Raw genomic sequence first — 17,217 nt, 5'->3', positions numbered from 1 at the left:
ACAATGAGGGTTTGAGTGGGCCAAGAGAAGAAAGCCATTCCAGAGAGAAGAGTAATGGCTTGAGCCAAAGTGAGAGAGCAGGCTGAACAAGCTGGGTCCAGCTGGGGAAAGAATTCAACTGGTGGTGGATGGGTCCACCTCTGAGTCATGCTATAGCTGTAGCACCTACAGGTACCTCCTCTCCTGGTAGAAGGCGCTCCAAGGAATAGGAGGAGGAAAAATATCAGGGTACATGGCCCTGGATATGCCTGGTGGTGGGAGTGGGGCAGCAAAAAAAGACCAGGCAGCCCAATCAGTGTGGTTGAGCGTCGACCTATGAACCAGGAGGTCACAGTTCCATTCCCGATCTGGGCACAAGCCCGGGTTGGGGGCTCAATCCCCAGTAGAGGGTGTGCAGGAGGTAGACGATCAATGATTCTCTCATCATTGATGTTTCTATCTTTCCCTCTCCCTTCCTCTCTGAAATCAATATATCAATCAAGACCGGAGTGGGGCCTGGCTGAAGAGGCAGCAAGGTAAGTCTGGTTGAGGAGGAAGAGGTCCCATCCAGGAAGACCTGGCGTGTCAGGCTTCCACCCTCAGCCTGCAGGCAACATGTTTTTGCAGAGAACAAGGGCCTTGGGGCTCTGCCACTTGCCAGTTGTGCAACCACAGGAAAGTCCCTTTTCCTCTCAGAGCCTCTCCCTTGGAGCTACAACCTTCTTCACAGAAGGTCAGCTTTGAATTGTCAACTAAGTAAGGCCCCACAGAAGGCAACCAGCAAATGTTATTTCCTTTCCCCTGCTTGGCACAGTGGCATGGCAGTTGTACTTTGGGGAAATAAACTTAATGAGGGACCGGAGCCTTGAAGGCCGTGTGGCTTGTCAGGGCTGCCTGGCGCACAGGCAGCAGGCCCTGCCGGAGCCCACGAGGGCGGGGAGAGCTCTGGCTTAGCAGAAGCAGTCCTGACTTCCCAGCTGTGTGAATCCCAGCGGTCCACAGCTCTGCTGCTCGGTTTCCTCACCTGGAGGGTGGACACGAAACCTTTCACAAGACAGACGTGAAATGAAAGTTTTCCCACAGCCCCTGCTCTGAGGAGCACTTCAATTATAAGAATAGTTTTTGGTGCGTGTTTTTTATTGATTTCAGAGAGAAGGGAGAGAGAGAAACATCGTGAGAAACACTGGTCGTTTGCCTCCCACAGAGGCCCCAGTCGGGGATCGAACCTGCAGCCTACGCATGTGCCCTGAGCAGGAATCAAACCGCCACCTCTGGGTGTACAGGACGACGCCCCAACCCAGCCACACCAGCCAGGGCGTAAGAACACGTTTAGTGTTCAGGTTTGTTGAAGCCCAGTGTCTTGGCCACGCAAAGCTTGTAGCTTTAAAATACCTGACCTAATTGAAGTGAGACTCAGTAACCATTTTAGCCTGCAACTAGGCCAACCTGAAGCAGGCTTCCTAAGGAGTTTTTATTAACACATGGGTCATTCCTCTACTTCAAAATGAGAAAACAGGTTAAACTTCCATGCTTAAAAGTTCTGTGCGCCACCACAATATAAGCTCAAGGACAGAAATTGGGTCGTTTCGCCAGGCTAATATCAAGCTTCAGTCAAGAATAAAGTAGCTAAGCCCTGGCCGGTTTGGCTCAGTGGATAGAGCATCGGCCGGCGGACTGAAAGGTCCCAGGTTCGATTCCGGTCAAGGGCATGTACCTTGGTTTCGGGCACATCCCCAGTGGAGGGTGTGCAGGAGGCAGCTGATCGATGTTTCTCTCTCATTGATGTTTCCAACTCTCTATCCCTCTCCCTTCCTCTCTGTGAAAAATCAATAAAATATATTTAAAAACAAAAAAGAATAAAGTAGTTAAGCCCTGGCCGGTGGCTCGGTTGGTTGGAGCATCATCCTGTACACTAAGAGGTTGGGGGTTCGATTCCCGGTCAGGGCACATACCTAGGTTTCGGAGTCAGGGTGTGTACGGGAGGCAAGCGATGTTTCTCTCTAAAATCAACTGAACCAATCTGTTGGTCCCAGGCACGGCACTGGAGGTGCTAACAATTGTGAGGGGCTGGAATCATCACCTGAGAAACAGTCCAACTGGTGATGCTGAACCTCAAGTCTTGGGGAGCAAGAAATGGGGAGCATGCTTCAGAGGTTAGGTCTTTTTAACTCACACGGAGGTTCATTTTTCAATTTTAAAGACTACTCAAAGCTTTCTTAATATTAATCAGTAAAGGTTATTTCAGGAATCCAGGTTGTGTCCCTAACTAACATTTTATGACACCTAATACAGGAAAAATATTAAGAAAATTTGAGGGCCAGCTGCTGTGGCTCAGCGGCTGAGTGTCAACCCAAGCACCAAGAGGTCGCTGGTGGTTTCCCGGTCACTGGCACACGCCCAGGTTGTGGCTCAATCCCCAGTGGGGGGCGTGCAGGAGGCAGCCGATCAATGATTCTCTCTCATCATTGATGTTTCTCTCTCTCCCTCTCCAAAATCAATAAAAATATATTTTTTAAAAGGTTTAAAAACAAATTTTTGAGGACATGTATAAGCTCAGTATGTACCTTGAGTTTAAATACCAACCAGCATCCATAGGGTGGGACAAACACCCTCCCTCCCAAGCTAAACTCGGGCCTGGCCTTTCAGAGGCTCCCATTAAGCACCAGTTTTCAGGGAGAGTGAGCAGATAAGAGAGGCTCTGTTGGCTGGGCTCACAGAAAACTATTTAAAATGCAGGAGTCTTATGTGTATATTACAAAATGTGTAATGGAATCAGCAGGCAAAAGAACTTACTATGTGAAAAACGCTTCATGTTTGAGACACAAACCAGGATTCAAGGTGGTAAGCTGCTACGCAGCTCCTTGAGGAGGGGAAATGAAGACCATACGCCTAGCGATATCCCCAAAGCAGCATTTATTTACCCACTGAATTCCAAAACATTTAATTTAGAAGTCTGGCATTTCAATAATTACCCATCTTGATTGACAGGGGCTGACACACGTGGTGCTGTCAGGATACACAAGGACAATAGCCAAAGGGTTACAAAAAATAAATCCATGATTCTTAAACAATCGCAACCAAAACAAAGTTACAGGTATCAAAACGTTAGATGCACTGCATTTAAGAAGGTTTGTGCACATCATAACTTAAAGAGGCAAAACAAGGCGCTACTGAAACCTCACGTGAACAGTTTATATAAAGCTGACGGAAAGAAGGGAGTGTTCTCTTTGTATCAGCTTCCCTTAACAGTTTTCCATTAGTTGAAGGAAGAAGAGGTGGGAGGGATGAATTCTTTTTTGCATGCACAAGATGTACTGCTTATTAACAAAACACTATCAGCTCATTTTAAATGGATCATTTAAATATCATTGTAGCCGGTTTTGGCTAATTCTCCTTTCTAAACTTCCCCATCGCTTTCACAACTACCAACAGGCATAGTAAAATGCCTCATTCAGAACGCACTTGTCTACACAATTCAAAAGAAAGCTCCCGTGGGCTCCAAGCAACCATCGATCCAGCAATGCCCATGAAGATGGATCTGAAACTGCTTCCCAGGGGGCGGGGGAGCAGATCTGAGTAGCGGTGCTGCCAATACAGAGAGGTTTAGCACTAGATATTTAGTGATTGTGGCAAGGAAGAATCAGTGATGAGGGGGGCGGTGGGTGGAGGAAGGGCGCGAACCTGAAGGCTCTTCAGTTGCCTTCTCCTGCTTCTTCATCCTGCTGGTCGCTCGTCCAGAGGGTGAGGTTGTCTCGCAGCAACTGCATGATGAGCGTGGAGTCCTTATAGGAATCCTCGTTTAGTGTGTCCAGCTCAGCTATGGCGTCATCGAAGGCTTGTTTGGCTAAGAGGCAGGCCTGCTCGGGCGCATTCTGGATCTCATAGTAGAACACGGAGAAGTTGAGGGCCAGGCCCAGCCGGATGGGGTGCGTCGGCTGCATGTGCTCTTTGCTGATTTCAAAGGCTTCCTTGTAGGCCGCCTCGGAAGCTTCGACCACACTGTTTTTCTTCTCCCCGGAAGCCACCTCTGCCAGGTAGCGGTAGTAGTCGCCTTTCATCTTCAGGTAGAACACCTTGCTCTCGTACTGGAAATCATTGCAGTTCTTGATGAGGAATTTGTCCAGCAGGGCCAGGACGTCGTTGCACACCGTTTCCAGCTCCTTCTCGATCTTCTCCCGGTAAGCTTTCACTTTCTCCAGCTTCTTCTCGTTCCCGTCGGCCATGGTCTTCTGCTCGATGCTGCTGATGACCCTCCAGGAAGATCGCCTGGCGCCAACCACATTCTTGTAGGCCACAGAGAGGAGGTTTCGATCTTCATTGGAGAGAGGCTCGTTGAGCTCTGTCACCTGCAAAATGCCGAAGATATTAACACTAAGATCCAAGTCTGAAAATCTTGGAAAGAAGCCTTCCCTTCATTCTAACCAACAACCCTTCTCGAAAGCAAGACAAGCAGTCTGGAGGAAAACCAATCAGACACGGATCCTATCTGAAGGAAGACTGTAATCTCACCAAAGAAACAAATACTTGAAACTCATAAGGGTTTTGAGAAATCCCTAATCCAGACCTTATAAGATGTTGCCTTCACCTTGGCAGAGGTATGGGGGAAAGGTAACCATGGGAAAGTTGTGAGGGGATGGTACATAAAGGTGGGTGAAAAAGCCCGAAGGTTCAGCTATTCTGCAGAAGATATTCTAGACAATATGATTGTGCGATTCCATTGTCAAATGTTCAAAACTTACAGACTAGAAGTCTGTTCCAGATTCTACTCCCAGCTTTATATTCTAGAAAGAAGCAATGAAACCTCCCTCATATACATATTTAATAGGTAAGCGCTTCACAGAGATCAACCACCACACAGATCTAATGGCCAGAGTTTCAGCCCGTGTGGTTCCATGGAATCCCACTGGGACACCCAGCCCTCCCTCCCCTAAGACAAAGCGGATGCATTAGGGACAGTGAAGTGCCCCGGCCTCCGCTCTGAAAGGAAGTAGAGTTACTCAGCAGCGAGCTTCCCTTCACCTGCCTGACAGGAAACCCTGACTGGCCATCAAGGATGGAAGCGCCAACTGCTTTACCTGGTGCTGTTACATGTCACAAGCTGTAACTTCCATTACTTAGTTCTCCATGCTGCCACCTCCAAGCTATGTCATCGGTAGAAAGAACAATGGACTGTGTTGTTGTTAAACTTTGTCCCCCAAAAAGTTCTGTTGAAGTCCTAATCTGTAGTACCTGGTTATGTGACCTTATTTGGAAGTAGGGCCTTTGCAGATATAATCAGTTAAGATGAAGTCATACTGCATTGGGGTGGATCCTACATCCAATGATTGCTGCCCTTATAAGGAAAAGGAGGTTTCGAGGCAAACAAACACAGAGAACACCCTGTGATGGTGGAGGCAGGAACTGGAGTGCTATGTCTACAAGCCCAGGAACACCAATGACAACCAGGAGCTCGGACAGAGGCGAGGAAGAGTTCTTCCCCAAAGCTTCGGAGGGAGCACAGCTCTGCACGTTTCTGCTGTTGTAAGCCACCCAACTGGTGGGGCTTTGGGGGGCAGCACTAGGAAACTAATGCAAACTTGGAGTAAAAAAACCTTGGTCTAGGCCTCAGCAAGGCCAGTAAGTTGCTAAACTGGCCTGTATCATCTATAAAGTAGGGCGATTCCTTAATTATATGACCTGCTGGTCAAGAGAAGCACTTGGGAAACCATAAAATAACCAACAACAGAAAGGTGTTACTGTAAATCAAACCAAATAAGGACAGAACCTCCTCCAGTGGAGGGGAAAAGCCAAGTTCAATGGAGAAAGCTATTAACAGCATATTAAAAACAGACATGCTTAACACGGATTGAGAAGACTGAGCAGTGAAGACTCCGAAATTTTAAAAATTTTAAAAACGAACATAAGCAACAAATGTAATCATTTTGTGTAAAATTTGGAAACTTGTGCCAAGTTCTTAAAAAAATGAAACAAGCAATTATGCACTACCGCCCAACTCTTCAACAAAGCCCAGACAAAATAAAAATACCAGCTCCCTCTCTCATCTATTTATTTCCCTGTCCCCAGTCCCCCTATTCCTTTGCCATAATCCTTAGCCTGGATTTTCTCCTCCTCTGCCAACTCAATGACCCCAAGCCCCTTCTCTCTTCAGCCTTGTCTTCGCCTACAAGCCGCCTCCTGCCCATTCCCCCAGGGCAGCTGCCTGCAAGCCAGGTTCCCCATCCCTCCTCACACTGGCCGAGTGGGGTCTCTTAGCTCTGTGGTCTCTGTGATCTGCCAATCTTTCTACTCACCCACATCCAGGCTCCCTTCAACTCGCTGAAGACCTGTAACCCGACTAGTTTTCTCCAACAGTGAGTACCTTTAATCACTCATCTGTTTATTAGAAACATAGTCTTTGTAGATACTTGTTTGATAATTTGGTCTTTTAATAAAGAAACCCTTATAAATCAAAATTCTGTCTCAAATACTCTGAAAAGTCTCAGAATGCTTGAATCCTCTAGATTCTAGAGTCTAGAACAGGGGTGGGCAAACTTTTTGACTCGAGGGCCACAATGGGTTCTTAAACTGGACCGGAGGGCCGGAACAAAAGCATGGATGGAGTGTTTGTGTGAACTAATATAAATTCAAAGTAAACATCATTACATAAAAGGGTACGGTCTTTTTTTTTTTTAGTTTTATTCATTTCAAACAGGCCGGATCCGGCCCGCGGGCCGTAGTTTGCCCACGGCTGGTCTAGAATAACTCTTTTCTAGGGCCAATAGTCAATAAAACATAACCTGAAGCAAGAACAGAATTTGGAGAGCCCCCTAGATCTTGCAGTAAGTACATCTGACTAAGCCACTTGACATGAAAATGCTAATGTCTCCATCCGGAGTCCCTGTATACTCCATCCTTGACTGATGAAGCTGCTTGTTACACTGCTGCAAAGTTACAAAGTAACTCTCCACAGCGCACCACTGAACCCCAGTGCACATCTGAGACACATTACATACCACATCGGATGTTTGTACCAGGGGCAGTGTCATTACTTAAGGCCATCTGGAGTTTAGCCTGAGCTCGAGGTGTGACCTGGCATAAATCACCTTTCATCAAAAGCAAAAGGGGGGTCAGCCCAAATGACCTCCAAAGACTGCAGCGCCCAAATCCCAGGCTCCCATTCTTCCTGACAGATGAAAGGCGCGGTGAAGGCACGAGGCTGATGTTACTGATGTACATGAAGTGTGGGCGTATCTGTGCATTTCAGGAATTCACGTAGCATTCCCTTTCTTCCTCAGGAATAAACGGCCAGAAAAGGCTACTGGGCAGTATTGTTAATGACACCTCCACAAGGAAAATAATTTACTAGGAGGTTTCGTGTTTATGTAACAATCACCTGGTTGCCTGCCAGTCTGAATGAATCACTGTCAGCATCAGCTGAGGGTGACTAACATCATCAGGCAAGCACTGTTCCCAGAACCCCAGCCAGGACCCAACTGGATACATTTAAATATGGGATTTTTTTTTATCACCCTGGCTTACAATTCAGTTAGCAAAGAGAAACTTACGGAATGAAGATAGGTTTATTACTTGATCAAATAACTTAAAAAAACTGGGAGTAGCCAAAACTGGTTTGGCTCAGTGGATGGAGCGTCGGCCTGCGGACCGAAAGGTCCCAGGTTCGATTCCAGTCAAGGGCATGTACCTTGGTTGGGGGCACGTCCCCAGTGGGTGATGTGCAGGAGGCAGCTGATCGATGTTTCTAACTCTCTATCTCTCTCCCTTCCTCTCTGTAAAAAATCAATAAAATATATTAAAAAAAAAAAAAAAAGAAAACTGGGCGTGTTCCCAGATGGGAAGAAAAATTACAGGTCAAAGGAAAATCAGATGGCCCATTAAAACAAAACAGATTCAGAGCCGGTGCTGACCGGCGATACTTATTGTAAATAACCTTCATAATATTAGTCAGCCCAGTTCCCAACACTTCAAATTCCAAAAGACTAGAGCCAGGAGATCCAGAGAGAAGGCTAGTCCTGCCCTAAGCGGGGCAGACACTGGGAGGCGATGTGGCCTAATGGAAAGAAAGGAAAGCACTACCTGCTGGTCCCAACCACAGGGACGGAACCAACAAGATCATCTGGGGATCCTATGGGAATGATTTACTGCGTCTCTGTAATCATGGTTCCCAATTAGGAACATGAAAGCAAGACAGAGAATTGTCAAGATGGACGAGACCTACACCATAGCTCTCAACCTTCCTTCCACCCTGATGCCAGTTTTAACACTGGTCCCGCCGCAGGTCAGCTGCCCTCCTGCAGCAGCTCAAGGCACTAAGCCTTCTCGTGGCAACCCCATCTGTGAGGGCTCCCCCACCTCTGCTCACAGCCCCCTGCCTCTCCTCCTGCCCTCTCCCCACCTCATTTCACCCTGCCTACACTTCTGTAAATCTTGAATTGGAGGGCCCAGCTCTCCACTTCCTTTAAGAACTGGGCTCCTTGTCAGCCACGGGACTGGTATCCTAACCACAGCCTTGGGCTACACCCACTCCCAGGCCTGGGCACCCCCTTCCCCCTTCTCTCTGCTTCCACATTACACAGCATGACGAAGAAAAAGTCACAAATAACCTGGCCTACCATGAATTCACTTCTCTTCCTATGACACTGCTGGCTTACTCAAAAATCCCTCAGGGCCTACTCCCACTAACTCACCAAGCAATAAACTATTCGTTTGTGAGTAAAAATAGATCCACTGCTAAAAATAGCACAGGGAGTATTTGGGAAAACTTAAAGTTCTTATTCTGGGAAACAGCCAGCCTCAAAAGTAATACTGAGCAAACAAAAATGCCATCCCCGAGCGGCCAGGCCACAGCTGGGGCTGTTACTTCCCCTGAAAGGCACTCCCACCCTTCACAGCTACTCCACACACTACCACCCCACCTTCCAAAGCTGCCCCACCCACACACTACCAGCTAGTTTGCTTTTGATACTAGTTTATAACAGAAGAAAACGATTTTCATAAACAATCAGATAAACATAACCACATCATAAAGTCTTCAGGCTTCTGTGGCAGAATCCCATACATCCTATACATGTTTTCTTTTTTAAAGTGAGTTAGAGGGATGAAAGCTTTCTTGGCTGACTCTTCGAGTCAAAGCCCTGAAAGTGAGGATTCTGCCTGGTTCCAAGCTGGCAAGTCACCATCCGTCACCACTTGCCCAGGCCTGGAAAGGCCGCGCCCTGTCCTCACCAGGGTGAGGCTGCAGGTCTGTAAGGCCACCAGGGGCTCAACTGCAAGCTGAGAGCAGATGAGTTCAGGTAGTTAATATCCACTCAAGCTCAGTATTCATAAAAACAGCCACCCTTGTACCACTGAGACTGCCTGGGTCCTGCTCTTGACATGACTGGACATTTTTGCAGGAACTGGCAGGAGTTAAATACAACCCCATCTGAATGGCATTACTGCAGCACCACACTGAAGGTTTCCGCAGCTGTGCCAGACTCTATCACAGGAAAGTGCCAACACCCATCACCAGAGGAATGCCATGGCAGCAAGGAGGAGGGGGACAGAAACTAGGTGGCCTTCACTTGGACACTAACAATTTTCCTAACAACCTAAAGCCTGAAATCTGGGGGTCTATGGGCTTATGAAATATAAAGGTAACATAGAAAAACAACTGGTGCCAAGTGCATCCGTTTCTTAAAATACATGTATAATTTAAAATAGCCCTGCACTTAATTCATAGCAGGGACTCAAAGCCCATTCATATTTTAATTAAGCTTAAAAAAATCTTGGTCTTCAAGAGAATAAGCAAAATCCTGCCCTGACCAGCTTTCTCAGAGGTTAGGGCATCAGCCTGCAGACCAAAGAGTCTTGTGTTTGATGCCCCCAGTCAAGGACAGGTACTTCGGTGCCTGCAACCGTGTAGGAGGCAACCAATCAATGTCACTCTCTCATTGCTCCTCCCCCACCCTCTCCCCCACTCTCTCTAGAATCAATGGAAAAAATATCCTCCGGTGAGGATAAAAAATTAAAATAACTCAGTTGGTTGATGAACCAGGTGGTCACGGTTCCATTCCAGATCAGGGCACATGCCCAAGTTGCAGGCTCAATCCCCAATAGGGGCATGCAGGAGGCAGCCGATCAATGATTCTCATCATTGATGTTTTTCTCTCTCAAATCAATGTATTTCAAAAATAAAATAAGAGAAAAAGCCAAATCCAAATGTGTGATTTTGCCTTTTATGCTCCTCTGCTGCAGCTAAGATCTGTTAAGTAGTAGATTCTGGTTTTATTTCTTTGAATTGACTTGAAAGGAAGGAGGGAGGGAAAGGCAAGCATTGATTTGTTGTTCCACTTACTTATGCATTCATTAGTTGATTCTGTATGTGCCCTAACTAGGAATAGAACCTGAAACCTCAACATATTGGGATGATGCTCTAACCAACTGAGCTACCCAGTCAGGGCCAGTAGATTCCATTTCTAATCAAACAGCAAAAATAACTTACATCGAATAGATGAGCTTATGTGTTCAGGAAGCCCACTGACGTAAAAGGCTTGGAATTTCACCACCGATAATGACAACGGCTAGTATACCAGAACGTATACTAGAAATATTATCCCTTAGCCTCACGGGGCACTAACATATGGTAAAGTGAGAGTTCTAAATTTAAGAGTTCAAATCCTGGCTTTACAACTTGACCATGAGAAAATTAAACTCTAAATTCCTTTTGTAAAATAAAGTTAATAACAGTATCTATCCAGAGTGGTTCTGAAGATTGACTGAGAACGCACACATGGAATAACAGACACCATTTACTGAGTGCCTAATAAGTCAAATGATAAATTCCACAAACTTGATGAATTGTAACACGGAAAATACATTTGGGGCACCCCCTTACAAACTATATTCTGGAAAACAGCCTACCACTAATATAGAATTCCAGACAGGAGAAAACACATTTTGGGTTCCTTTAAGGCAGTGGTTGGGTGCCTTTATTGTGGGAGCTCTTCTGGAGATATTTCAGGAACCCCAAACCCAGACAGGGGCCACCACTCTCACTTCGTGCAGCAAAGCTGTGAACTGTTCGCTATCTGAAGTGCCTTCTAACTCAGATATTGCAAGAATCCAGAGCCTTCTTCCTTCCTCAGACAACAGATGACAAAGCCATAATTACATTTCAAATGTCTGGTTAGTGGGAAACAGGACTCACTCGTTTCTGTCTATGTTTCGGGCTGTAGTCCCCGTGTGGTTTTAAGGTTTCACACTAACCAATGTTGGTGCACCTCAAAGCATCGTTAGCTTTACACTCTGCAGTACGGGTTCTCTCGCCCGGGCCGCTCGGCAGCTCTCCTTTTGCACGGCACCTGCTCACTTCCCATTTTCCATAATCTCACAGCTGTCGGGTAAGAGCCCTTTGCCCCCGCCTGGGCCAGGTGCCTCTTCCTCTCCGACTCGTGTTTCCTTAACTGCGGCTTTGTTTCCTGCACTACTGATACCCAAGCCCTTCCGATGGATTTCTGCCCACCCTTTGTCAGGGCTGAGAAACACGTGGGGTTCTAGAATCTTTCAATGTCTCTTCCCACTATCATCCTCCATATAAGCTATTACGTATGAGGTGAGGAGCTTGAAGGCACTCCTGTATTTCGCCTGAGACATTTCCTGCCTCTCCAAATTTAGGAGTGAGTGGGGAATGGCAGTTCTCAGCTGAGTGAGACACCACCGGTTCCGATGCCCATGACTTTTCTTAGAGCTTACCCACAGCCTCCTCCAGGTGGCGCTGGTATCATTAAAACATCGATCATCACAAGCAGGCAGTATTATTAGATGACCATTTATATGATAAAGGGAAAAAGAAAAGTTAGAAGAACGAAGACCGAAAATCAGCTTGACAGTTACACCAACATTAGCTTTACACTGAGAGGACCCAAAGCCCAGATATAAGTTTCAAGGTCACAGAGTGGTGGCCTCAGAACACTCCTCCACTCAGGTGTGCTGCTCTGTTCTCCTCACAGCGGTCTACTTACCTGCCCGGGGAAAAACCCACATAAAGCCAGAGGGCTCCTAGAATTCACTCTTTCCAAAAGCTCTTAAGGCTTGTGACATTAATAAAATGGAGACTTGAGTCTTCTCAATAACATTAAGAATGTAACGTACAGCCCTAGCCGGTCTGGCTCAGTGGATAGAGCGTCGGCCTGTGGACTGAAGAGTCCCAGGTTCGATTCCGGTCAAGGGCATGTACCTTGGTTGCTGGCATATCCCCAGTAGGGGGTGTGTAGGAGGCAGTTGATCGATGTTTCTCTCTCATCAATGTTTCTAACTCTCTAGGCCTCTCCCTTCCTCTCTGTAAAAAAATCAATAAAATATAAATTTTTTTAAAAATGTAACGTACAAACATCAACTTAGTTTTCCCACTGACCCTGCCAAGTCCTTTCCAATAAACATATTCCACTAATTTCGATGACAAAAATATTTTTTAATAGAAGAAACAGGCATACTGACACATAAGAAAGGTTCTTATTTTTTTTTTTTTTTACAGGAGTTACCTTGAGGAAGTGGCTTATCACAATTATGAGATGACATGATTACAGCTTGGATTGACTTTTTGATGCTGGCTGGCTTATCCAACCCATCCATCAGTTCAGTTTGGCTATCAGATTCCCCACACATGGCGGGATCCGTGGGTTTGTGAAATACTATACCCCACAAGCCTCAGAGAAAAACTGGACACAAGTTGCTGCGAGAAAACCTTTTTTCAAGCCTGGATATGAAGAACAGAAAGCCCATGTTTTCTCGCCCCAAACTATTTCTTATGCTGTTTCTCCCTCCCTTCTTCTCTTCCTTCCCACTTGCGGGTGCCTCAGTTTCCTATCGCTCAGAACACACCTTCTAGCCCTTTGGCCGTAACCCCCATTCACCTTCTTTCAGGCTTCATGCCTTCATTCCCCAAAAGGCTCCAACACCCACAGGGTGAAGCCAGGGCCCCCCTAAAATATCCAGAGAGCCTCCCTGCCCCCAATCCCAGCACCACTCGGTTACTGGGGAGAAGAGGTCACTTAAGTATGACTTGCTGTGTGGACAGAAGTGGCTTTATCACCAAGAAATTAAAGCTCAGGACCTCTTCCAAGGAAATGAGGCCACACGGCCAGTCCTGATTGTGAAAATTTTCCAAAATGACTACCTTTCCCATTTATTTTCTTAAACAGGGCCTCCAGCACCGCACAGACTGCAGTTCCAAACCTAGACGGCCCAGGTGTGGGTGAAAAGCCCTTATCTAGCCCACACCATGCCGTGTCACCATTGAGTCAACAACTGGGCTGCGGTTGTGGTTTCCATTTCCAAACCCTCCTTGTTCGTGGGCAATAAGGGCACTCCTGGAAACACAACGCTTCGAGCGTGTTTCTTACCTGGGTAATCCCAAACCCGACCTCATCAACATCCTCCATATCACATCAATATCAAAAGCCTTACAAGGAGCTTTTCGGATGACTCAGAAATTTCAGGGCACCTCTGGATGTGTCGCTTTTCCCCTAAGAAATCCCCTCACAGAGGGCAAATGAGCTATGACCCAGGGAAGTAATTCTCAAACTTAAACCCACTAAAATCTGCCAGGAGAGCCGGTAAAAATGCAGATTTCTGGGGCCCACCCCCTCCCTCCCTCCCCCATAGTCTGAGACTCTCTGGGTCTAAGGTGGGGCCCGGGCGAATCCTTCCAGGTCTCAGGAGGTTGCACACGGGATGCACAGATAGGCTGGTGGCCGCGGTTGTAGCTCTACCCCTGTGTGACCTTGAGGCAGAGAGAAGTAACGTGCATTTAGAGAGAACGAGAAGATAAGGTTGAGAGACAGGGACAGTAACAGGATAACTGCAACTCCCAGAAACGCAGGTGGAGGGTGTCTGATCCATGGTTAGGGTGTGGCTGCCCCCACCCCCGAATCCTCCACCGGAAATCAGGCTGCAGAAGGGATCTGTGGGGGTGATCCGTGAGGGTCTGGAGCGTGCAAAGCCACCGGCTCCTCGAGCTCAGGAGTCACGCCTCATCCTCATCCTCAGCTCCGGGGAGATGGGAGCAGCCTCACACCCAGGAGCGGGGCCCCAGGCCCGCCGTCCTCCCGCCCGAGCCCACGCCCAGGCTGCAGGAGGGGGGTCTCCCGCACACAAAGCCGGACCCCCGGGCGTGGGGAGCTGGGGCGAGCACGATTCGAGCGAGCCGAGCCGAACAGACCGGAATTACAGACTTCAGGTCGTGGCAGCGAGAAAACAGGAGAGACAGGGCGCCACGAGCTAGGCGATTCTTTATTGCAAGTTGGGGTGCGGAGGAAGGCAAGCCGGGAGTGAGCCCCAGGTCTGCAAGAACGCTCTAGGAGGAGGACTGTGTCTGCCCCCCGACCCTTCGAGCCCCCCCCGCCCCCCAGGCGGGGCTCCGAGCTGGGAGGCGGCGACCCCCGCCCGCCCGCCCGCGGGGGACCCCGTCACCCGCCCGCCCATCAGGGCTGCACGCGCGACCCCGACTGGCTCCCTCCCCGGGGACCCCACCCGAGTCCGGCCGCAGGAAATGGCGGGGACGCCCGACGGGCGCGGGAAGCACGGGCTACGGGCGGGCGGCCGCGCCCAACGGGGTCGCGGGGTCGCCCCGGGCCCGGAGGGAGCCGCCGCCGGACCTCCCCTCCCGCCCCCACGCCGGGCCCCCCCGGCCGGCCGCCCGGGCTCTCGGCGCGCTCACCGCCTTCATGGCGGAGGCCATGTCGTCGTAGCGCTCCGCCTGCTCGGCCAGCCGCGCCCGCTGCAGCAGCTGCTCCCGGTCCCCCATGTCGCTGTGGCTCGGCCTCGCCTCGCGCCCCGCACCGCTCGCTCGCTAACTCGCTCGCCCGCTCGCTCCCCGGTCGCCGAGGAGGCCGCCGCCGCGCACGCGCACTGGCTCGCCGGCCGCCCGAGGCTCCGCTGCCGCAGCGCCGCTCGCGCCCTCTCGCTGGCTCGCCCCGCGCGCTGTGGCCGCCGCCGCCGCCGCCGCCGAGGGAGGAGAGGCTGCTGCCGAGGGGCGGGGCGGGCTGGAGGGCGCCTGCGCAGTGGGAGCCGCCGGGGCGGGCGGCGGGGAGCGGCGGGAGTGGGAGGGGGGAAGGGCGGGCCGGCCCTAACGGTCTATTTCAAGGTGACGTCACCTACTATAAATAGCTGCCGCCGCGGCCCCGCCCCCGAGCCGCGCATGCGCCCTGTGCGTGCTGCAGTCTGCCGCCGCAGCGAGAGGTGGGAGCGGGGCGCGGGGCGCACTGCGGGCTGGAGGAGGGGGCGCGGGGGTGGCTCCTGCGCCGGCAGCGCGTAGGCACACCCCACCCAGAACAGCGCCCCCGAAGCCAGGCGGGAGGTCTGGCCGGAGAAGGACCCGAAACGCAAATAAACCTGGTGCTTGGAGCATCCGGGAGGCCGAGTGCCCGGAGGGGCGGGTCGAACCCGCCCAGCCCTCTCGCCCGCCCCGAGCCCCGGCAGCCGCTGGGCTCCGCTGGGCCACACCCTGCACCGGCCCGGGCGAGATCGCGTCGGGCCTTTGGGGAAGTCCGCCCCCCCCTCCCACGCACACACACCCAGATCAATGCGCGACCTGCCCCACCCTGATCAATGGCCTTAGGCATTCTGTATTTGCCTTGAGAGGAGGGACACACCTACTAGGGGCCGGCACTAGGCTATGCCTTTCCGGGTACAATCCTATTTCATCCTCACAACCCACACGGCAGGTGGGCACGGCTGGGCTCTCCGTTCTTTCAAAGCCAGGCTAGTGACTTGCTCAAGGTTACACAGCCTGTAAGTGGGGGGACCAGGATCTGAGTTCAAACCCAGGCTGGACTTCCTCCTGTGCCAAAGAGAGGGGTGAAAGGCTGGCTGGTCACTAAGCCCCTCCCAGCCCTGCCATTCGGTGCTGAGATGCTGAGGGTGCATCGTGCCAGGCCCTGGGCTGGGCCCGCCCTGGACAAACTAGGAAAATCCCAATGACGAAAACGGGCGCTACCTTAAGTACAACATGCAAAGAGCAGCCCAGGACAAAGGGCCTTGGGCGCTGAGAATTTGAGCACCTACTGCGTGCTCAGCACCAGGAAGGGGCGTGCCTACAGAGTAAGTCATACAGCCCTGCATTAGAAGGGAGAGGGAGTAACTGGAAAGTGGGTCTTTTCTGGACCTGAGTGTTACCCTCTGGAAATTGAAGGACTGCTAAGAGCACTAGAATAGAAATCTCGGGATGTCCAAGGAAGGCTGGCAGGGCCCTTAAAAGTCACCACTGTCGCCGGCTGGCGTGGCTCAGCGGTTGAGCCTTGATTCCCAGTGGGGGCCATGCAGGAGGCAGCCAATCCATGACTTCCCCTCTTGTGGATGTTTCTAACTCTATCCCTCTCCCTTCCTCTCTCTCTGACCCTTTATCTAACATAAGAGGAAACTGAGGCCGGAACCGGTTTGGCTCAGTGGATAGAGCGTCAGCCTGCGGACTGAAAGGTCCCGGGTTCGATTCCCGTCAAGGGCATGTACCTGGGTTGCGGGCACATCCCCAGTGGGGGATGTGCAGGAGGCAGCTGATCGATGTTTCTCTATCATCGATGTTTCTAACTCTCTATCTCTCTCCCTTCCTCTCTGTAAAAAATCAATAAAATATATATTTTTTTTAAAAAAAGAGGAAACTGAGATTTGACGGGGGGGGGGGGGGGGGGGGCGTTGCGGGGTCGGTTTGCACAGTCTCCAGCTCCCGAGCCTCCTCCTCTTGGCCGTAATGCTAACATGAGGAACGCAGTACCGTGAAGTAGGATTTGCCTGTGGGTGTGGAAGGAGCCCCCACCCCAGGTTTCACCAGGCTTGGATGCGTCATGTTTGCTAACGACACATGGCATCGAGGTTCACAAACAGGCTTATGTTCCCCCCGATGAATATCTTCCCAGAGCCCAGTAAATAGTAACTGTCACCCACCAGCCCTGCCCTCCGTGAGGCCAGGGTTCCCAGCACCGGGGGGGACCCCAGTTTCCTTCAACTCTCAGAGGGGTTAGAGCCCTTCTAGCTTTTCTAATCACGTTGGACTGAGATGGATTTCAACACAGTGAACATTAGGTAGAGGGCAGCGTTCCAATCAAAGTCAATTCTCATGCTAATTGTTGTGACATGCGTGGGGGACTCGGTCCTCCCACAAAGCTTTTTTCCCTTCTCACCAAACTTCAGTCTCCACTTCCGTACCTTCCACCCAACCCTCAGCTCAGCGTACCCTGCCACCTCCACTCCTCCACTGTGGCCACC

The 17,217-nt window shown here is 50.3% G+C and overlaps 1 protein-coding gene across 1 annotated transcript; it reads right to left on the bottom strand.

Annotated features, from left to right (window-relative positions):
* Nucleotides 1-2,877: 2,877 nt before the first annotated feature.
* On the bottom strand, nucleotides 2,878-14,935 carry YWHAH (tyrosine 3-monooxygenase/tryptophan 5-monooxygenase activation protein eta). Its single transcript, XM_070400218.1, has 2 exons — nucleotides 14,675-14,935; nucleotides 2,878-4,325 (listed from the first exon to the last, which is right to left on the bottom strand). Exons 1-2 carry the CDS (start codon nucleotides 14,759-14,761, stop codon nucleotides 3,672-3,674), a joined length of 741 nt encoding a protein of 246 aa, XP_070256319.1. The 5' UTR covers nucleotides 14,762-14,935; the 3' UTR covers nucleotides 2,878-3,671.
* Nucleotides 14,936-17,217: the final 2,282 nt, after the last annotated feature.

This window comes from Myotis yumanensis, unplaced genomic scaffold (genome assembly GCF_028538775.1).
Source record: "Myotis yumanensis isolate MYYU_CA2020_CCGP unplaced genomic scaffold, mMyoYum1.0.hap1 SCAF_19, whole genome shotgun sequence".
NCBI classification, from domain to species: domain Eukaryota; kingdom Metazoa; phylum Chordata; class Mammalia; order Chiroptera; family Vespertilionidae; genus Myotis; species Myotis yumanensis.
This window is presented reverse-complemented; position numbering and strand designations above follow the sequence as displayed.

Bases quoted from the DNA above. Each gene is read 5' to 3' on its own strand.
- YWHAH (XM_070400218.1), bottom strand. From the start codon at position 14,761: ATGGGGGACCGGGAGCAGCTGCTGCAGCGGGCGCGGCTGGCCGAGCAG. The intron at 4,326-14,674 runs GTGAGCGCGCCG...GGCATTTTGCAG, and splicing joins TGGCCTCCGCCATGAAGGCG to GTGACAGAGCTCAACGAGCC.